The 22,952-nt window shown below is 45.2% G+C and overlaps 1 protein-coding gene across 1 annotated transcript in view; it reads left to right on the top strand.

Moving 5' to 3' along the window:
* The window catches only part of Dock5 (dedicator of cytokinesis 5), a 184,689-nt gene that overhangs the window by 43,491 nt on the left and 118,246 nt on the right, over nt 1-22,952 (top strand). The window contains exon 2 of the mRNA XM_026411607.2: nt 8,149-8,232. Within this exon, the coding sequence (XP_026267392.2) occupies nt 8,149-8,232 (84 nt within the window). The remainder of the gene's footprint in view (nt 1-8,148; nt 8,233-22,952) is intronic.

The raw sequence follows: 22,952 nt of genomic DNA, 5'->3' as shown, positions 1-22,952 counted from the left end.
TCAAATATAGATGAAGATGGAATCCCTTTCAGGTGATATATTTGTATCTGTAAACGTACATGAAGGTGGAATCCCTTTTCAAAAGAAAGTTGTGTTCACTTTGCATCTTAAAATGTAAAATGACTGTATCATGAAGTACCGTCAGTGGAATTTAGATTTTTTTTCCATTTCTTCTAAAATTAAATCATAGAAATAATGTATTTACCTTTCTTCCAATTAGATGAGGAAATGAGATTGAAGAGGATTTTCTGTATCTGTGCATTGAATTGACTCCAACTAATTGTATCTCAAAAAGAAATTTTATTTGGTTGCTAAAAGCATATAGAAGAAGGAAAATGTATCACTAGGCCAGCTCCTCACGTGGGCATAGACCTGCTGTTTGCTTGCTTGTTTATTTGATTTCTTGCTCCTTTATTTTTATTTCTTCATTGTTTAGAAGGATAATTCAGTACAGGGTGAAGTTCACTTATGTGGCCCTTGAAAAAAATATTTCTCAATCCTGCCTCTAGAACTAACTGTAGGATCTTAAGCAAGCCACTGTCTTTCTAGAGCTAGAATTTCCATCAAAGTCTTCCAGTTTTAAAGGTCTCTAAAATTAAGAAGAAGAAGAAAAGGTTTTGTGGCACTCACTGATGTTCTGTGATACTAACAGGCGTTGGTGTGGACTGTGATTAAAACCAAGTCTGCAGACCTGGTTTGGAGCCTCAGCTCCATCTCCGTGGAAATAAAGGTAGTTAACATACAGCCAGGGTCAAGTTCTTTACCTTGGTATTCCGTCATCCTCACAAGAGCCCTGCTTGTGAGATGCTATAATTACACCTGTTTTACAGGTAGGAAATTGAGGCACCCAGAAGTAAAATTACCTCCAATAAGAATCGCTAAGTATAGGGTCAGTTTGGACATAGGCAGTCCGAGGCCGGAGCTGGTGTGATTAACGGTTGTGCGGCACTGAAGACCTCTTAATTTCTCAGAGATTACGTTTCTTCTCTATAAAATTGAGAACCTCATTAGTTTTATCATCTTTTCAGGTTTATATGAGGCTGCAAGATAGGAAAGCCAAGGATTTGGAAGCAGAGTCAGTAGCACTTGGGAACTTGCTATAGGGGCAGGTCCTCTGGCCCCATTCCCAGCCTGCTGAATCAGAAACTCTGAGGTTAGGATCCAGAAACCTGTGTTTCCACACACCCTCCAGGTGACTGACGCATGCTAAAATATATGGACCACAGGAATAATATGTATGACGGTGGCTCAACCTGCAGAAAGCCATGTCAAAGAGGTGGGTTTTTTGGTCCTTTTGGGGATATGTTGCTCATTTTTATGTTTCTTCTCACTTGGTTCTTACAGCTTGTTGTATTGGTAGGTACGATACCAGCCTCACTTGATTGATGAGGAAGCTGAAGCCTAAAAGATTAAATCATTTGCCCGACTGTCCGGGATGATATTTTTGGCCAAGCTGCAACAGAGTGTCTTCAGTGGTGTGACTGTAATTCTGTCTCACTGTGGTCTGTCACTTTTCAACTTCACACACCCACCCACCCCTGGGTGTCCATTTCCGCACTTACGAAACAAGAGTTGACCAAGTGGTTTCCTGATTCTCTGGCTTTCTCCCCGGCCGTGGCTCTCACTTAAAGTTGTGTTTTTTTCTAGATTCCACAACAGTTTCTGACTTGGGTCTTCAGACTGTCTCGTCCTCAGTTATGGTTTCTGTTCATAATTTGGGTGCAGAGAACTCTTAGATCTGACCACTTTAGTCTTAGATCTGCTTGGTCTTTGTTTCAGGAGAACATGGGCCAGGAGCCACCTGACGCTGTGCGTGGTTTGGTTGGAGGAAGCCTTTTGGGCTGATGGGTTTTGTCTGTCATGGTACAAACTCTAGTTGTCCTCAGATCTTTTTTTTTTTTTTTCTCCTCTTTTACTTTTCCTATTTTGCTCAACAAGAAAGAGGTTAATGGAGGAGAATAGAGACTAACAGGGCCAGAGGCGTGCTTAACACTTGAATGCTACCTCCGGTGTCCTCTGCAGACTCTGAGGGTACTGTAGTGAGCACACGGCTGAGGGCGTCCTGGGTATTCTGAATGATACCCTGATCCTCTGTTCTCGGTGGAATCACTGCAGAAATGCTTGAAGAGCAGCAAGGAAATGGTTAAAATATCAGAATACCCCCTGAACCAGGTACAGCTTTTAAAGGGGTGGTCTGTGCTCTGCGCTCAGCTGCCCGCATTGAAATGGCTTTGCTGCCCTCACTGTCCAGCCAACCCACCCCTTGGCAGGACCTTGGAGGCTGGCTTGCCCTTTGACCTCTGCAGTCCTCCCTGATCCGTGGTTGACACGCAGTGATTTCCACCGGCTTATTGATGAGGGTGATGGTGACCGTCTTTGAGGATGGAGGTGCTAACGTGAGAAGCTGGACAGGGAAGAAAGGGGAAGAGGCGGGGGAAGCCGCGGCCTGTTATTCAGGGCCTACCAGGTGTTAGTCACAGTCTGAGGGGCTCTGCACCAATTCTCATGTTTGGGCTCCACAAAACCATGTGAAGAATTCTTGTGGGCTCCATTTTTTTTTTTTCTAATAGGGAAACTGGGTGGGGGGAACCTCCCCATGTTTATAGACTGTAGACTTTTTTGTTCTGCAATTTTGGATTGCCTTGTTTCATCTTTCCTTCTTGAAACATTTTGTGTAAATTCAGTCTCATGTTAATTTGAACGAGATGACTTTTAAAGAATCAGTTGGCACCACTGAGCCAGTCATTAAATCATATTTGAATTTATATCTGAGAAATCTCTCTCCAATTCAACATATTTATTCCACAAATATATATATAATCCTTAAGAAGTGAATTTCTAATTAGTAACCAACTACTCGATCATGAAACCCCAGTTCTCAGAAGTGGTGTAGAAAGTGAAGATCACCGTTAGACCCCGTTGTGTGGAGTACAGTGGGTGAGAAGTGGAGCTGGTATCCTGACCTGGTAGCCCCTGGCCTGGATAGATCTGAGCGGGATGGATGTGGTCATCTCATTGCAGAAAGACCAGTTTGGAACCTGATCCTGTTGATCAGCCCAAAGCCCCAGGTTTTTACTTGTGGTGTAAACCTACTGTTGAATTTGTGTGTCTAGTCCTCGTAGTAGATCACCGTCAAAGAGCAGAAAGATAATAAAAATCTCTTGGCCTTCTGGAGTAGCCTTGTGTGTAGCCAGGGTGAAGATCAAAGGTGTCCGTAGCTTCTGTAAAACTAAGGGCTGAAACTAGACAGATCAAGATGATAATGAAAAAGAACAAGTTTGATCATCATTTGGATATTCCAAATAGCATACAACTCAAATGGGGGCCCCATTCTGTATTTGCTGGAACCTTCTTTTGTAAATTCTGTCAGATGACAAATTAAAAAAAAAATCAAACATTTTACTCATTCTTCAGGGGGTTATAATTTGGGGATTCATGGAAGAACCAAAGATAGATTTATTAATAGTAACACATAAGCTTTTCATGGTCAAAACTGATCCTGTTTGCGGTCAGTACGTCTGTGCTATGGACTGCTTATTGCATAATCCCAAGGCTTCAATATTTCTTTTTTTTTTTTTTTCTTCTTCCATTAAGCCTTTTTTTTTTTTTTTTTTTTTAAAAAAAAGCCAAATCAAGTATTTGGTAAAATGCAAACTGTTTTACATTGTAGACATACTGTCTTGTCTATTTGGCTCTGCAGAATTACACTTTGCTGATATAAACAGTAAGCTGCTCGGGGAAGAATTCCAGCAATTTGTCTTTCCCAACCTTGCACACAACAGACAGCGAGGCAATTTATATACAGCGACTCCCTGTTCTTGTTTAATTTCCTCAGACAAAACAGGAGATTGCGCTGGTGCCTGCCAGTTCAAAGCTGCACAGCGTGTTTGTCTGGCCTGCATTGTCACCTCATGAATCAGGACTCTAGAGCCACAGGGCCTTCCAAGTTTTCCGGTCCAGACCCTGTTGCAGATGAGAACTGAGGTCCAGAAGGACTGCTCACTGACCGTCACACAGCGTGTGAGTGGTCGGGTCTGGGGTTGTGTGGTGTTTAACCCAAGGTTTTCCTTCCTCCACCTTCTCTGTGGGTTATTCGAGTTCTAGGGTGAAGACTTGGCCTGCAAAGTGCCATAACTATATTCCTGCTCTCAGAATCACACCAGCTGATAATGTGATCACCAGTCACGGAATTGTAGGATAAGAGTGTGTCTGGCAGCTCTGAGTCTCATTTAAAGGGAGAAATCTAGGCTCTTCCCTTTGTCCCTCAGCTCTCCTGGGCACACCTTCACCTTTATGGGCCGTCCTGGTCCAGGGGGGTGTGTGGACCAACCTCAGGGCCCAGCTCCTGGCTTCCTGGCTGAACGATGATGTGGGCCTCCTGACACTTACTGTGATGTGGCGGAAAGTGAAACCTCCAAGTGCACTGGAAATCTGAGGGATATTCAGGGAAGGGGTGTGCAGGGTGCTGGTTGGACTTCTGCCCAGAGACCTGACCGGGTGGCACAGTTGTCCACGGTGGCCAGCGCTCCCCTCGGAAAGGCTTTGTGGAAGGGCTGTGCTCTCTACATGCATCTCTGAAGGCTGAGGTAGGAAAGGCACCCTTAGAATTTTCTTGTCTGATAATCAGTAAGCAGCCAGAGAGGTGTCTTGATGTCCCCTTCCTGAGTGGTGGGAAACCGCAGCTGCCTCCTTGGAGGAAAGCAGAAGTGTGTCTTGAATTTGGGGAAGAAGTGGTGAGCCACTGAACTGTTTGGCAAGTTTGACGGAAGGCAGAAGCATATTCATTTTTAAAACTGTGCTCCTTGGAGCTCTGAGTCTTGGATCATGACTCCCTGGAGTCAAGATCGTGCCTGGGGTGCTGCTGTCTTTGGAGGGAGCCTGTGAACGTGTCACCAGGTCCCCATTGGAGAGGGGTTTGCCTTCTAGTTGGTGGCAAACCCAAACTGTGCTGGAAGGGAAAACGGCCCAGGGACATCCAAGAAGAAAGAGTGCATTCTGGGTAACAGGGCCACTAGCTGTTTGTAGGAGGTGAGATTGGACGGTGGTGACAGAGGCAGGCTGTGGGTCCACCCCAAGTCCAGCGTAGAATTTAGGAGAAAAGAGGGGAACTTGGCAAATGGGTGGGTGACAGCACCGGATTGTCAGGTGCCCCTGCACACCGGTACCCGTGCCCCTCGCAGCCCCTAGGTGCAGCCTCAGAGCTCTTCTACTTTCCTGATGACTAAGAACCAGGAAGGTATGAAGCTGGTCATTGCACAAGACGCGCGACACAGTGGCCTCCCTCTTCCTGTTTCCATCTGAGAGGGCGCTGGTGGAAGGGACCGTTCAGTGAAAGGCGGTACCCTGGGCCTAGGGGGACCCAAGATGGGAAGTCCAGTTTCTGAAGAAGACCTGCCCCATACCCAGTGGGCCAAACGTCGGAGTGAACTAGCCGTCAGAGGAAGCAGCTGAACTTGAGTGCCACCGCAGCCCTGGCCTGGGGACCCACACACACGGAGTCCAGGACCCGCTCCTCCTCCCCCCGGATTCTGTGCAGTTCTCCTGACCTGCTTCACCAGCTGGTCCTTGCTTTGAATTCACGTAGTTTGTCCAGGCTTCTGTCCTGGAGCCACAGAACACTCGTTGGGGGACTCCGTCTATAAAGGAGAGGCCACTGGAAAGAGGTGACTGCAGACGCCCTCACCTTCCATTCACTGGCAGATTGTGCGGAAACCAGGCTCAGGAGCAGGCGCTCTGCAGCTTGGGAAGCCACTGGGACAGGGACACCTTTGTTTCCTAGTTATAAGGGGTGCCCTGTGGGACATTCAGATGGATCCAGTGACCTTCCTTGTGTGCTCATTGAACCTGACTTACATTGGTGGGTCAATGGCTAGAGCTGAGTCTCTGAGTGATTCTTCTTCTTTGGAAGGATCTAGATCACTCATCAGTAGATTGAAGGCAAAAAATAGATCTACTTTAAAAGAAAAATAGCAGCACTTCATTGAAGTATAATATATACACTATAAAAATCCATGCATTTTAAATATACAAAATTCAGTGATTTTTTTTTTTAGTACATTTACGGAGTTGTATAACCACCACCACAATCTAGTTCAGGATGGGTTTTTCAGTCGGCAGCTTCATTTGACCAATGATCTACTCTAATGTCTGAAGATCAGCCCATTCTGAATATTGCAAATTAATGCAACCATCCAATACGTGGTCTTTGGGATCTGGCTGTTTTGACTGAGCGTAGTTTCTGAGGTTCATGCTTGCGTGTCGCGTGTCTCTATAGCACTCTTTTTGATTACCGAGTAGTCATCTGTTGCATGGATTTACTGTCGGCCTTCTATCTATGGCTTCTGTACCCAAGACTTCAGTCAACCACAGATCAAAAATATTTGGGAAAAAAAAATTGTATCTGTCCTGGACACGTGTAGACATTTTTTTTCTTGGTTTTTATTCCCAGCCAATATTTACCTAGAATTTGCATGTTTTGTTTTGATCCTGTAAGTAATCTGGAGGTGACCAAGTGTGCAGGAGGAAGTGCTCAGGTTCGTGGTATCTAAGGGACCTGAGGTGCGGTGGAATCCATCCGTCATGGACACCAGGGACAGGTGCATCCAGCCATAGGCTGATGACTGGTTGCTGCCTCTTGCTATTGTGACTACTGCTGCTGTCTTGTTTCCTGTGGCTCCTGTGACAAATTACTACCCACTTGGCGGCCTAAAGCAACAGGAATTTATTATCTCACAGCTCTGGAATCCAGAATTCTGAAATCAAGGTGTGGACAGGTCTGTGCTTCCTCGGAGACTCTTGGAAGATTCCCTTGGTTGCTTCTTCCGTCTTCCAGTGGTTGCCTGCAAGCCTAGATGTGAGGTCACGTCACTCCAGTCCCTGCCGCCATCTTCCTGTCAGTTCCTCTTTGAGTAGAGATACCTGTGATTGCATTCAGGGCCTGCCCTGAGACCTGGGGGAAGCTGCTGCTCCCAAAATCCTTAACACAGTCGCCTTCTGGTACACACGTCGGGCAGACACACACGTTCCAGGTATCGGCTGCGGATCTCCTTTTGGGCAACCACTTCTGGTCCACCACAGGAGCTGTGAACATTCACCTAAGGTTTCTATGGAGACCTATGGTTTCATTTCTCTTTGTAGATAACCTGGGAGTGGAATTGCTGGTTTGTTTGGTAAAAAATAAGTTGAACTTTTAAGAAACTGCCAAACTGGTTTTGCAGTGGCCCTCTTTTGCATTCTTACTGGCTACATGGAGAGTTCTCGTTTCTCCACATTCTTGCCAAGAGTCTGGTCTTTTTTTAAACTTTTTTATTACAGCCATTCTAGTAGGTGTGAAGTGATATCTGACTGTGGTTTGAATTTGCATTTCCCCAGTGAATAATTGCGATGAATATCTCCTCATGTGCTTACTAGTCACCCAAGTGTCATCTTTGGTAGAATATCTATGCAAAACTCTTATCCGTCTAACTATTGGCTGTGGCCTTTGTCTGTCATGAGTGAGGCTCTGGTTTTTCACTACCTGGTCCAGCCATTGCCAGTCCTAAGAACGGTGATGACTGAGGTTGGATTGATCAGAGGGCTGGGGCGATCCTGCTGCCCACATGTCCAGGCTGGGGCAAGGCACCATCCCTCTGTTGTCCCTTGCATCATTTCTTACTGGAGATCCTCAGATACAGCCTTTTGGCTGGAAAATACTACGTCAGGGAAGCCAAGAGGCAGCTGCCCTGTCTCCTGGTGATAATAGGCTCCGGATATTTCAGGCTGGCTGTCGTCTGAGGAACAAGGGAGGTGACCTACCGAGCCCCATGATGTATCCTCATTGTCACCTGGTATTTTCTTTCACCATGCTCATTCCTAGTTTCCTGTCGGAGTTGTTTCTGTGATTCTACATTCAATACCTTTCCAGCACTAGATTGCTACATTCCCTTGAAACAGGGGGCCACATCTTTGTTTTGTCACTCGGTCACCACAGTATGTGAGAGGTGTAGTAGGCTACCGATAGGTAAATTCATTGGATAGTGGAAATGGAGCTCCTTCTCTGCTCTGATGGGTGGTTGGCACAAAATCACTTCATGGCGGGTTTCGTTGGTTGAGTGAATAATTCATTTAGTGGCCTGCCTTCTAACTGTTCCCCCTTCTTCTCTTTCCCAGCGATCTATAACTACAACGCTTCTCAAGATGTGGAGCTCTCCCTGCAGATCGGCGACACCGTCCACATCCTGGAGATGTACGAGGGTAAGTGGGATGGGCTTCTGCCAGGGGCGAAGGAAGAAATATTCTGGAAGTTACTCATTGATATGGCTCTTACACTCGGCATGCTGGGCCGCCCGGCCAGTGCCAGGGAAACTCCAGGACTCACTCAGGCGATGAGCTCTGTGCTGAGGGTCGTCTGAACCCAGACAGCCCAGTGCCTGGGCGCAGACGTGCCAGACACCAGAGTCGAGGCCCTGGGTGTGTAAGGGACACCACTCTTAGGTCCCACCGGTGGCTGCCCGAGGGTCTGCCTCAGAGCAGCTGTTGGGTTGGTGTGGCTGGAAGGAAGCCCTGCAGATGAAGAGCTCTTTCTGCCCAGCACTAAGCGTTGCCAGGTTGTGGGGAAACGAGGGAGAGGCTTTCTAAGTGGCTGAGATTCTTTCAGAAAATTAGGTCAGGACTAGAGCAGACGTCCTGCCCCTGTATTTCCTCCAAGTAGGTCAGGCCTGGGCGGTGGTTCTGGTTAACCTCTCGTTCGTTCTGCAGGACAGGACTTAGAACGAACTCGCTGTTGGTCTGCAGAGCACAGGTCATGCCTGTGCCCGCTCTGGGCTGTGGTTTCGACTCAGCTTTGCTAAATCCAGGGCCCCCTCCACATATCTTCCAGTTTTTTTTTTTTTTTTTTGGTAAATTTTAATTTTTTGCCATTTTTTTTAGGTTTACAGAAACATTGGTTGGAAATACAGAGGGTTCCTATATGCTCTCTGATGCCCACATGCAAGGGTTCCTCTATTAATAGCAGCTTGTGTTGGTGTGGCACATGTCACAATCCATGAGCTGTTTTCAACAATTTATTCTTTTTTTTTTTAAGCTGTAGATGGACACATTTATTGATTTTTATGTGGTGCTGAGGATCCAATCCAGTGCCTCACACTGGCTAGGCAAGCTCTACCTCTGAGCCAAAGCTGCAGGCCCACGTATTCACATGTCTAATCCCAACCCCTGGAGCAACCAAAGGGTATCCTGGCCACTGCAGCCGAGGTTCAGAGCAAAGAAAACCCTTTAGGGACCAGTTATTCCCGGTGAAGGCTGAGGTAGGAAGGACGCAGGAAGCTGGGCGGCCCTGTAAATGCTCTTTGGGAAGAATGGCAGAGGTGCCATCTAGAATCCCACACAGGTACGAGGCCAGGAGGAAGGGTTCAGCCATCACAGAGCTTAGTCACCCACCTGGTTGCACAGAGGTGCTGTTGCCGCTGCTGCCTGCTTCAGATGGCGGCTGAGGGTTGGTCCTTTCCCTTCCACAAAACTCAGCGCAGTCGCCTATCTCCCAGGGGCAGGGAGAGGACGGATAGGGCTGTGTGGACTCTTCCCATCTCATTCTCTCACTCTGCCTTATTCTTCCATTCCAGGCCTGGCCAAACATCAGCCTTAGTCATCAAGATGCTTGTGACGCTTGTGACAATTGACTTAGCTTCTCAGGACTTCCTCCCTTACAGAAACCATGGCCCCGTCAGCCCCACTAGGCCGTATCTCTTTCTCAGGGGTCAGATTAGTAGACCACGTCGTCTCTATGAACACACGTTTCTATCTGCAGTGAGGGGCACGGGTGAAATTCCGTGACTCTTCCTCGTGGGCTGGGGACAGTGCATGCTTAAGGATCTCTGGGTGCAAAGCTCTACCTCGTACATTTAGGTTCCAATTTCTTTAGGCATTTTTTTAAAGTTATGTGTGCTAACCCTCCCCCTGCTTCTCTGATAAGACTGTGTTCACTCTTAGACTGTGATTGTGGTTTGTGCTTCTACAGTGATGTCAGCTGTTTGCTTAGTGTATTCTGAAACCTGTTTTTAGGTGTCTACCCCCAAATTGAGAACATGAGCCCACATCATGATTTAAAACTTTTTTTTTTAGTTATAGGTGGACACAATATCTTTATTTTATTTTTATGTGGTGCTGAGGATCAAACCCAATCCAGGGCCCCCACACATGCCAGGCAAGTGCTCTACGACTGAGCTATACCCCCAGCCCCTCTCAATTTTTTTTTTCTCTTGTACCAGGGATTGAACTCGGGGGCACTCAACCACTGAGCCACATCCCCAGCCCTGCTTCGTATTTTATTTAGAGACAGGGTCTCATGGAGTTGCTTAGTGCCTTGCCGTTGCTGAGGCTGGCTTTGAACTTGCGAGCCTCCTGCCTCAGCCTCCTGAGTCGCTGAGATTACAGGCGTGTGCCACGGTGCCCGGCTCCCTCATGATTTTTTATTACATTAAACAATCCCAACTTTTAATTTCTGCTTGTTAAACCTTTCCTCGTCGTCTTCATCTCTGCTGTGCCTTATGTCTCACTTTGTTTTGTTTGAAACATTCAGCTAACTCATCGGTAGGCCCAGGTCTCTAATTTTTGTTCCCTTGGCCCCACAAGGTCAGGAGGAAGCACTCAGCAACACTCCCAGCCACGCAGAGATCTTTTCTTAAGCCAGCCGATGCTCCAAGAGGGAAGTAGCCACCAAAGATTGGGCTGGATGGTCTTTTTGGGTTTTAGCCTTTTGCAGATCTTAATCTGGAAACCTCCATTGCTGTGTTAGCTTGTGTGTGTGTGTGTGTGTGTGTGTGTGTGTGTGTGTACATGGCATGTCTTGTGTCAAACTCTCCAAATTGTCCTGTGGAATGTGTCAGGGACGAATGGAGCGATAATGTTGATAAGAAATAAAGCTGATAATGTCTTTAAAATACAGTCTTTAGATTCTTTTTCCATTTTTATGTGACCATTGGGATTTTTTTTAGAATAGTTAGTTAAAACATTTTGTGCCCTGGGGGTGTGTACTAATTGCACTTTTTAAGTGTGCACACCTACTTCCCAAGTAGTCTCACAAGTGACCATTCCTAAAGGCAGCCCTTCTGTGGACCAGGCTAAGGTGGTCACTGAAACTTAGTTAAGTAGGTAGGTTCAGTATCCTTTATCCGAAATGCTAGAGACCAGAAGTGTTTCAGATTTTTTTGGATTTTGGGATACTTGCATATACATGAGGTCTCTCAGGGATGGGACTCAAGTCTAAATGCAAACTTATTTTTTTGCATATCTTTATGTACATACCTGAATGTAACTTTATGTAATATCTTAAATAATTCTGTAATAGCATGTGATTTTTCCACTGTGGCATTACATCACTCTTTTTAAAAAAAAATTTTACAATTGTTTTAATTAGTTATACATGACAATAGAATGCATTTATGCACTTTGATATATCATATATACAGATGGGATATATTTCTCATTTTCTGAGTGAATCTGTTGCAGAATCATATTGATCATGTAGTCACATATATACACACAGTAATAATATCTGTTTCATTCTACTATCTTTCCTATCCCCGCATCCCCTCCCCTCCCCTCCTATCACTTCCCTCTACCTAATCTAAGGTAATGCTATTCTTCTCTAGTGCCCACTGCCTTATTGGGAATTAGAGAAAACATTCAGCCTTTGGTTTTGTGGGATTGTATTATTTTGCTTAGCATGATATTCTCCAACTCCCACCATTTACTGGCAAATATCATAATTTCACTCTTCTTTAAAGCTGAGTAATATTCCGATATATACCACATTTTCATTATCCATTCATCTATTAAGGGACACCTCGGTTGTTTCCGTAGTCTAGCTATTCTGAATTGAGCTGCTACAAACATTGATGTGGCTACATCACTATAGTATGCTGATTTTAAGTCCTTTGGGTGTAAACCAAGGGGTGGAATAGCTGGATCAAAAGGTAGTTCCATTCCCAGTTTTCTGCAGAATCTCCATACTGCTTTCCGTAGTGGTGGAACTAATTTGCAGTCCCATCAGCAATGTATGAATGTACCCTTTTCACCACATCCTTGCCAACATTTATTGTTGCCTCTATTCTTTTTTTTAATTTTTAAAAAATTTGTTAATAGAGTTTTATTTTGTTTATATGCAGTGCTGAGAATTGAACCCAGTGCCTCACACATGCCAGGCAAGTGTGCTATGGCTGAGCCAAAGCCGAAGCCCTGTTGCCTGTATTCTTGATGATTGCCTCTGACAGGAGTGAGGTGTAATCTTAGAGCAGTTTTGATTTGCATTTCTCTAATTGCTAGAGATGTTGCACACTTTTTTATATATTTGTTGATCAGTTGTATTTATTCTTCCGTGAAGTATCTATTCAGTTCTTTAGCCCTTCTTGATTGGGTTAGTTGTTTTTTTGGTGTTAAGTTTGTTGAGTTTTTATATATCCTAGAGATTAATGCTTTATCAGAGGTGCAAGTGGTAAGAGATTTTTTTTCCAATCTGTAGGCTCTCTCTTCACATTATTGTTTCCTTTGCTGAGAAGAAGCTTCTTAATTTGAATCCATCCCATTTTTTGATTCTTATTTTACTTCTTGTATTTTAGGGGTCTTGTTAAGGAAGTCAGATCCTAGACTGACGTGGTGAAGATTTGAGCCTGTGTTTTCTTCTATTAGGTGCAGGGTCTCTGTTCTAGTGCCTAAGTCTTTGATCCACTTTGAGTTGGTTTTTGTGCAGGGTGAGAAATAGAGGTTTAATTTCATTTTGCTACATATGGATTTCCAGTTTTGCCAGCACCATTTGTTGAATAGGCTATCTTTTGTCCAGTGAATGTTTTTGGCACCCTTGATTAGTATGAGATAACCATCCTTATGTGGGTTTGTCCCTGTGTCCTCTACTCTGTACCATGGGTCTACAAGTCTATTTTGGTGCCTATGCAATGCCATTTTTTGTTACTATAGCTCTGTAGTATAGTTTAAGGTCTGCTATTGTGATGCCTCCTACTTCCCTTTTAGGAATTTTAATAGGAATTGCATTAAATCTGTATAATACTTTTGGTAGTATGGCCATTTTGACATACTACTACATAATTTATTAATTCTGCCTATCCAGGAGCATGGGAGATCTTTTCATCTTCTGAGGTTTTCTTCAATTTCTTTCTTTAGTGTTCTTCATTGCAGAAGTCCTTCACCTGTTTTGTTTGTTAGATTGAGTCCCAGGTATTTTTTTTTTTCAAGCTATTGAGAATGGAGTAGTTTTCCTAATTTTTTTCAGTGGATTCATCACTGATGTATAGGAATGAATTTGATTTATGGGTGTTGATTTTATATCCTGCTACTTTGCTGAATTCGTTTATTAGTTCTAGAAGTTTTCTGTTGGAAGTTTTTGCATCTTCTAGATATAGAGTCATGTCATCAGCAAATAGTGATGGTTTGAGTTCTTCTTTACCTATTTATATCCCTTTAATTTCTTTCTTTTGTCTAATTGCTCTGGATAGAGTTTCAAGGACGATGTTGAGTAGACGTGGTAAAAGAGGACATCCTTGTCTTATTCCAGTTTTTATCAGGAATGCTTTCAATTTTCTCCATTTAGAATGATGCTGGCCTTGGGTTTAGCTTTTAGAATGGTGAGGCATGTTCCTACTATCCCTAGTTTTTCTAGTGTTTTGAACATGAAGGTGTGATGTGTTTTGTCAAATGCTTTTTCTGCATCTATTGAGATGATCACTTGATTCTTGTTTTTAAGTCTATTAATATGATTAATTATGTTTATTGATTTCCATATATTGAACCAACCCTGCATTCCTGAGATAAACCCCATTGATCGAGGTGCATTATCTTTTAAATATGTCTTGGTAAGCTTTGCCAGAATTTTATTGAAATTTTTTGCATCTATGTTCATCAGGGATATTGGTCTAAAGTTTTTATTTTCCTTGATGTGCCTTTGTCTGGTTTTGGTATCAGGGTAATATTAGCCTCATAGAATGAGTTTGGAAAGGTGCCCGCCTTTTCTATTTCATGGAATACTTTGAGGAGTATTGGTGCTAATTCTTCTTTGAAAGTCTGTGGAACTTGGCTGAGAATCCATCTGGCCCTGGGCTTTTCTTGGTTGGTAGGCTTTTGATGACATTTTCTATTTTATTACTTGAAATTGATCTGTTTAAAGCATGTATGAGCTCCTTATTCAGTTGGATAGGTCATATGTCTCTAGAAATTTGTTGATATCTTTGATATTTTCTTAGAGTATAAATTTTTAACACAGTTTCTAGTTATCTTCTGTATTTCAGATGTGTTCGTTGTGATATTTCCTTTTTCATCTTGTATTTTAGTAATTTGAGTTTTCTCTCTTTTTCCATTCGTTAGCATGGCCAGGGTTTTATCTATTTTATTTATTTTTTCAAAGAGCCTACTTTTTTTTGGTCAATTTTTTCAGTTGTTTGTTTTGTTTTGATTTCATTGATTTCATCTCTGATTTTAATTATTTCCTGTCTTCTGTTTTTGGTGTTGATTTGTTCTTGTTTTTCTAGGGCTTTGAGATGTAGTGTCAGGTCATTTATTTGTTGACTTTTTACTCTTTTAATGAATGCACTCAATACAATAAACTCTCCTCTTATTACTGCTTTCAGAGTGGGACAGAGATTTGGATATGTTGTATCAGTGTTCTCATTTACCTCTAAGAATTTTTAAATTTTATCCTTGATTTCTTCTACTCCATTCAACATTCAATTGTGTATTATTTAGTCTCCATTTGTAACAGTAGCTTTTATTTTTTATTTTATAATTTGATTTCTATTTTCATTTCATTGTCGTCTGATAGAATGGTTTTTTTTTTTTTTGTATTGAGTAAGAGTTGTTTTGTGGCATTAGATTCATCACTTTTAAAGTTCTGGATTTAGGAGCATTTTGAACATGGGATTTGGGGATTAAGAGTGTGCAACCTGTACCAAACAGAAGTCAGGCACAGTGTGCTTGCAGGAAGTGCTGGCCTAGCTGACACTCATGCAGATCCTGGTTAGCTGTCAATCTTGCACCTTCAATACAGTTATCCAGATGCTGGAGATCCTGCCATCTAGAAGCTAATTTTCATACTAATTACCACCGTCAAATATTTTCTGTGTCAGGCATAGAATGCTTTCATTCAAAGAAGGACATCTTTAATATAAAAGTGGACTCGTGTCAAGCTGTGAATGGGGAGATTGAGAACATAAGCCCACATCATGATTTTTTCCAAGATCAGAGACCACCAAGTAGCATGTCGGCTTTGCAGAGAGATTATTATATTGGATCCAATTTCTCGATAGTGTTTATTTTATGGGATTACTTTTTTTTAAAAGAATGCTTGCCTCGCCAGATGCCCAGGGGTGGGTTCTTGTGTCTGCGAAGTACTTGGAGTTCTTGGCTGGGGTCTGGAATTTCTTTATGACTTCAGGCAGCTCAGGACGGAGTGCTCTGCAAACATTAAACACGTGGAAATGCTGAGTAATGACTTGTGTTCAGCCTCTCCTTTCCTGGCCCATCCTTCCTTCAAAGCAAATACACGAAGTGGAGGTGCCCGCTGTACAGCCTGCCTGAATGGACGGCTCACGCTGGCACCAGATCTGGGCCCCGGGGGCTTCCTGTGTGAGTGAAGCTGGGCTCTCCCTCTGCACTGCCGCCCCACCCCGCCTTTAAGATCTGCATACCAGACCTGTGTGTGCTTTTCCGGCCTGGACATGAGTTCCACCCGACATAAGAAATAGCTTTCTGCCCACAACCACAACAGAATACTACTGGGAGCTCTCCCCGGCTATTTCCTGCCTTGTGGCTGAATGAGTGATCCCCCGAGGGTGGCAGCTCTTCAGTTACTTACCTGCCGTAGGTCCTGACATCCAGCAGGTGCTCAGCCAAACTCTGTAGCATCTGAGTGAAGAGGAACCAGGAGCCCACAGCCATCCAGGCGGAGTCAGGGGCTGGGGTCACCCCCACAAAACCCTGGATGTTCCTAGGTGAAGCTCTGTTCCTTTCCATGAAGGACATACAGGAGGCACTGTGAAGGCCTTGGTCATTGCTAACATTTTGTTTTTTAATTATTATTTTTATTTCATTTATTTTGTTTTCTTTTCCAACAAAAGGCTTGATAATCGTCTTTTTGAGGTGCTATAATAGGAACCCTGCACTGGGTCACACAGTACCATAAGGTGTCTCACTTAAGGAGAGGGATTGTCACGTTCTCTTGTCCTGTGACACTCAGCCTGGTAGCTTGGAAATTCCCCCGTCTTTTGGTTCTTCCTTTTTTGCTCATTATTTCTGTCTAGGTCAGCCATGCCCAAGGGTCATCATCCAAGTGAAAGAACAACCAAGAAACAAACAGATAAGAAATAAAATCGATTTAAAAAATCAGTTCTTAATAGCCCACGTAAAAGTCTCCTGGAGGCCGAGCTGCCATAGGGCCCTCCACGTCTCTGTGACTTTCATTTGCTTCTGTTGTTGCACAAGTGAAGATGATTGAAAGTTTGTGCTAATTTCATTCCATCTCTACCAGCCAGTCACAGAAACAACCGCCTTTCCAAACATGAATGGCCCAACAGCTTAGATTTTATGACAGGTGCTGCCTGCAGATGTCTTGGCATCAGCCCTGAAAGCAGGTCAGGCCGTGTGGCGTTGCGTTGAGTGGCCCTGGTCACTTCCCACATCTTTATTTGACCTTTACCTTAAGTACAGCTTGTGAAGCCACCACTGCTGGGGACATGTGTTTCCGAGATGTGTTTTTCAGAGGATGTGTGTGGCAGTAGGAGTGTGTTTCTGAGAAACATTAATTAAAAACTAGGGCCAGTGAGATATCTCTTCTCAGATTTAATCAATAAAAAAAAAAGGAGAACATTTTCTTCTAAATTTCTCCCCTTGAGATAAATTTGAATATGCTTCTAAAATCCATCTTGAAAATGTGCACTATTCAGGTCCAGGCCTGTGTGGAGTCTCCCCGGGCAGAATGGAGGTTTCTTTCCTGAGTGGGACCTTCATTCAGTTATTCCATCTTGAAGTGGGTACTTGGAGTTAACCCGTCTGAGCAGCTGCCCGTGGACCTAAGGAAGCAAGCTCAGCCTGAAGGGAGAAAAAAAGAAGAAAAAAAATGTCCCTGTGCACATCAGCGTCCCACTAATGTTGGTCTTCAGGGATCCCGGTTGAATCCTGGGAAGGGAGGAAGAGTAAAATGTGTCCACCTACGGCTGTCTTTATGCCTCCGATTACTGGGCCATGGACGTTATTTGGTGTGTGACTTTATTATACAGAATGCCTTAGGTATCCTTGTTGTAAAACACGGCACATCCCATCAGACCATCGTGGGACTGATAACTCTCAGTTAAGGATTCGTCTTAGGACACGCTGACAAAGTTCAAGGTGGAGAACAAATGGGCATATATAGTCCTTGTGCTTCAATGAGGAGAGAAGTTTAAATGTATACTTCCATTTTTATAGTAATATAAGAGTAACTTAATACCTTTTTAAAAGAGTATAATGATAAATCAATCCCAAGAGTTAACTAAATAGAAGATGTTCCCGCTCGTGGATAGGGACACGATAATGTTGTCAGTTCTTTCCAACTTGAGTTTGGACCTGACATGCAGCTTTTCAGGGTGGGTAAGGCTCTCTTGGATAGCTGTTTGCCAGCACACAAATGTGTATGAATTGAGGTGAGCTCCTTCTGAACCTACCTTCTCCCAGGGCCCTTCTGCACAAGCTTGTGGCTCTGGCCGGGTGGTCTTGTCACTGCCCCTGAACACAATCAGAGATTCGGGCTGACACTCTTGCACTCCTTGAGGACCCTCAGGGCCTGGCAAGTTCCTATAAAACCAGACCTGTTTAACTACAGCTTGCTTGCAGAACTGATCTCTCCCTCGCTCAGGTGTCCCGCACTCTCATGCCGGGGACAAAGCCAATAGAAAAACGATGATCTGGGGCTGGGGATGTGGCTCAAGCAGTAGCGCGCTCACCTGGCATGCGTGCGGCCCGGGTTCGATCCTCAGCACCACATACAAACAAAGATGTTGTGTCTGCTGAGAACTAAAATAAATAAATAAAAATAAATAAATAAATTCTCTCTCTCTCTCTCTCTCTCTCTCTCTCTCTCTAAAAAAAAAAAAAAAAAAAAAAAAAGATGATCCGCCAATTGGCTGTCACTGCTGATAAAGCACGCGCTGTGTGCTGTCACTGCAGCTTTCTTGAGCTGGTTGGGTGAGTTAGAGAAGTGCATCACGGAAGAGGGAAGCGAGACTGTCGGCTAAAAATTAGGGCCAACCCTGGCGGGATTCCTTTGCTCTAAAAGGAAAGGTAGAAAGCCTCTTCCAGGAAATACTAAGGGTGTTGGCACTGACCAGCCCTCTCTCTCCCAGGATGCATTTCTCACTGAGCTTCAGGGTGCGCCTGCAAAGGCACACGCGGTCCTTCCCTGGTTTTGCGGTGGGTGTTTGGGTGGCCACCTGTCTGTCCTGCTCACTGTGACGAGTCCCTGCTCCGCCCCAGCCCCCACCTGGACCAGACTCCTCCGCTTGTCTGAGGACAGTCCTCTCTGGTTGAAAATAGAAATCTCTGGCTTTTATTCCCGTGTATTGTAGGCAACCAGAAGAAACCTTCTTGGCAGTTTTAGCATTTTTTGTAAGGTACCAAAATCAAAAAAAGTTTTTGTGGAAGGAAATTTAAGCGATCAAAGCGGTCATTACTTAAAGTTGACAGGGAAGATTCTTTCCTGACATTCTGGCCTCCCGGGCAGGATCTCTGGCCCATCCACCTCTAACCCACAGGCCATGGGAATCCCAGGGGAAAGAAGGGCCCCTCCGACCTGCACCTAGAGTTGTGTCTAGGTGCAGATCTTGTCACACAGTCCTCGAGAGAGTCTGCTCTGTGCTTGCCACTGGATCAAGGGGACCTTGGCTTCCTCATTAATATAGTTAACAAACATTTATTGAGTACCTGCTGTGTGCCAGGCTCTGCAAAGCACAGGTCTTATATTCAAGTTTTCAAAATCCAAAAGGTGGAAACCACATCTCTTTCCTTTCCACTCAGGGGGTGTGCTTGTGCATGCGCATTTCATGCTCCTAGGGCTTGCTAGCCAGGTGCACCTCACTCCCGGGGGCAGTGCCTGGAGAGTTCGCTGTCCCTCCAGTGTGGCTGGGGAGGCAGCTTTGTGTAAGAGAAAGAGCCTGAGCTGGCAGGGAAAGACCTGTGTATATTCCCAGCTCGGATGAGTCCCCAGCTGATTTGGGGAGAGGTATTTCCCACGTTCCTTTCTTGAAGTAAGGGTGTTTGATTTCACCGAGTTCAAGGTTCTAACATCAGTTCTATCTGAATATCTCAAAGGCACAAAGTTGAGCTACGATCGTTAGCCTGGGAGACCGATGCCCTTCACGAAAAGGTACAAAAGAATACAATCCTCTTTTGCCATCTTGGCCTCCTTTGGCTTACTCTGAAAAGCCCCGTGAAGTGGTCCTCGGGTCGGCCGTGTGGGCGGTGCCAAGCCCCAGGCTCTGGAAGGGCCTGTCCACTGCCCACTCTAAGGAGGGGTTCTGACTGATCTGTCCTGCCAGGGTGTGCACCCAGCTGTCCCTGCTCCTGGCTTCTCCTGAGGGACAAGGGCTTCTGCTCCAGGCAGAGCTCACTGGGGACAGGAGGCAGCCTCTGGCCATGGAAACCTGATGGGTTTACCTGACACTGGGGATGAAACCTTTGACTTTGGCCTAATTATTTGTCTTTTATCCAGCAAGCAACTAAACCCCGGGAAGCTTGAAGGAAAAACAACAGGATTTAGCACCTGCTCCTCCTCGGGGAACCCTTCCCCCACAGGCACAGTGGGGGCCCTGGAAACAGCAGCTCCCTCTGCTTTGGGCCTTTAATTCTTCGCAGGGTAAATGTGATTTGTTGATCTTTTATATGTTTATGTAGGGAAAACCAAATTTATCTCCTGGCGGAAAAAATGGGAGGGATCTTATAGAATAGTCCATTATTGACACATCTGAATGATGCTTTCGTTGTTGACAACGTCTTCGGCACCCCTCCCCACCATCATGGCTTTGGACTCTGGCGCATATTCATAACCCTCCCCTTTGTGTGCCAGTATCTCCGGGCAGCTCCATTAAAGGGCCTTTTGTATTCCGTTGGTTGTGTATGGCTCTCTTTCCTTCCTCCTTGAAGACAATGCCTGGCGCACTGGTGTTCAGTGAGTGACCGGTTGTGTACTCATGCAGATCACCAGCTCTGGTGTCCCTCCTTGGAGAGGATTTTCTGACCTGCTTTCTAGAGTAGCTCTGTCCTTTATGTGGTACTCTTGTGTCCCTTCTTAATAGCCCTGGATGAGATTGTCTTACCCCCACCCCCACCCCGCCCGCCCCTTGGCTTACGTGTTTATGTATTTATTTCTTTTCATTTCAAAGTAAGCTTCAGGACTTGGAGACCTTGTGTCTTGCTCTCCTGGCATCTGTAATCATTTGTGGATGAGTGGATCGTGGCTCTGTGGTTGGACTTTTGGAAGGAGCAGTTGGACCACAGCATGAGCAATGGAGATGAATCACATCTTGGGGGGAAGACAAGACAAAGCAACAGAGTCGTTCTTTGATTTCTTTTTTTCTTTGAGATGATCACTTTATAATGTTTACTTGGCAGGCTAAATGTTCACACTTTTTTAAAAAAATTGCAGTAAATTGATATTGCAATGAAATGCATTCATCTCTGGTGAGCCATTTAGTGAGTTTCTTCCAATGCAGCCAGTGGACCTGGCGCCTGTCACGATGCAGAACGTTTCCCTCACTCCAGAAAATCTCCCAGTGCTTGGTGCTTTCCTCCCCGAAGTTCCCATCTCGGTGAACCACCACGGTTCTGACTTCCATCATCGTGAGTAGTTCACCTGCGCGCCACCTTCATGTCCCTGGGACTACACCTGCCTCTTGTGTTTGGGTTCCTCTCCTCTCCAGGCTGGATTCAGGCTCATCCATGACATGGGCGGGTAGTTCCTCTGCTTTGCCAGGTTCGGCCCTTGGAGGAATCAGTTTCTTTACCCAAAGTCCCACTGATGTGCATCTCAGTGGGGGCCAGTTTTGGGCTATTGACAGTAAAGCATTGATACACGTTGCTGCAAAACACTGCTTTTGACGTATGTTTTCATTTATTATAAGAGTGGACATTGCTAGGTCAGGGTATGTGGGTGTTAATAGGAAACTACATCAGAGAGGACCATTTGCTCCACATCCTACCAGGGCTTGGCACCCAGTGTGTGTATGGTAGTGTCTCGTTGTGTCTTTTTTTAGTTATAATTTATAATGAGCAGAAGCCCTGGGTTTGATCCCAGCACTGTAAAAAGACAGAAAGAAAGAATTTTTTTTTCCGGTTTTCAAATTCTCAAACACCTTTGTCTTCAGCCCCACCCGGTCCTCAGCCCTTGGCAAGTACTGATCTGTTTTCTGTCCTTGTGATTTTTGCCTTTGCCTGGCTTACCAGCACTTATCAGCTATCTTTTTCTTAATTTTTAGTTTAATCTGTCATAAAGAAAAGCAATCTGAAAATCCGGATCGTTTCTACAAAGTGTGTCGTGAGAAGCAGCCATTCTTTCCTGATTCTCATTTCTGAGGAGTGCCAGCCCTCTCCACTCTTTCATCCACACGCCTCTTCATCTCTGAATATCTGTGCGTTTAGGACTTGGTATTTCCCTTGTCAGTTTCATGTGTTGACTTCTTACTATGAAAGGATCTAACTCTCCTTCATGCCACCAAACTTCTTGTCCCTAATGTCAGTAACTCAGTGGAGATGCAGTGCCAGAGATGTCCTGTCCGCCCATTAGTGTCAGCAAAGCTGAGTGCCCGCCATTCAGGGCTCTTCACAGCAAGACCACGAGCAGCTCCTGCGGACTGCAGATTTATCCTGCCTCTCTCCATCTCTGCCCCCTTCCACTGCCCCCTCCCACCCGTCCTCCCTGGTCTGGCCTCCCACCATCCCTCCTCGCCTAGCAGCCAGTGTGCTCTAGAAGCATCCGGCACGTTGACCTTTAAACCCTCCAGTGCTTCCCGTTGTCCCCGGAGTCAAACCCAGGCCCTGCCTGGAGTGCGTGGAATCCCCTGGAATCCTGGCTGCACCTAGGATCCTAGCACCCCGGGGCACCTTTTAAGAAGCCCTAAGCCTGGGTCCTGGACATGGCCTCTGTATTCTAAGTTTCCCCGGGAGTCCAGTGGGAGCCCAGGGCTGAGGGCCCAGCCCCACTGCCCTCTCTGTTCGGCCTCCTGCCTGCCTCCTGTCTCACGGCTGTGGCTGTGGCAAGCACTTCCGTCTCGTCTTTGAACCCCAAGCTTAGGCTTGACGCACCTTTCTCACAGAACTTGTTTCTGTCTGGAAGTTTCTCTCCCTGGATATTTTCATGGCTGGATCCTTTTAGCTTCTGAGTGATCTCTCTTAGATGGCCTTACCTCAGGGATGTCCCTTGTCACCAGCCACGTCTCCAGCCATCCTCAGCTGTTACTCCCCTTGAGCACTCCTTCCTCTGAGCACCGACGTGATCTCGGATCACCCTGCGTCTGTGTCTGTTTTTACACTGGACTGGAATCCACACGGTCACCTTGCTCTCCTCCACACCGCGCTCCTTGGATCAGTGTTTAGTAAGTTACCTGTTGAGTGACAGCAGGAGCCTGGTAAGGTATCCCTAGGCAGAAGCCAGAACCTGCGGTGGCCCCAGGGACACTTGGTAGGTGAGGTGAAATGAGAAGATGGTAGAGTCTGGACTGATGGGGATGAGAAGAAACCAGGAAAAGTAAGTTCTTGTGACAGTGGAACCAGGCATTTTGATATTTTCGAATCAGAGAAGGGACAGTTCCAGGAGAACAGAAATGATCTGTGATCCTGCTGGAAGAACTGCCCTGAGCATAGACTCACTTGGCTGTCACGATGGTTGGGGTAAACTTCCTTTTGAGATTGTCCTTTCACCTAAACGCAGGTGTACTCACCTTCTATAC

This window comes from Urocitellus parryii, chromosome 14 (genome assembly GCF_045843805.1).
Source record: "Urocitellus parryii isolate mUroPar1 chromosome 14, mUroPar1.hap1, whole genome shotgun sequence".
In the NCBI taxonomy this organism is placed as follows: domain Eukaryota; kingdom Metazoa; phylum Chordata; class Mammalia; order Rodentia; family Sciuridae; genus Urocitellus; species Urocitellus parryii.
This window is presented reverse-complemented; position numbering and strand designations above follow the sequence as displayed.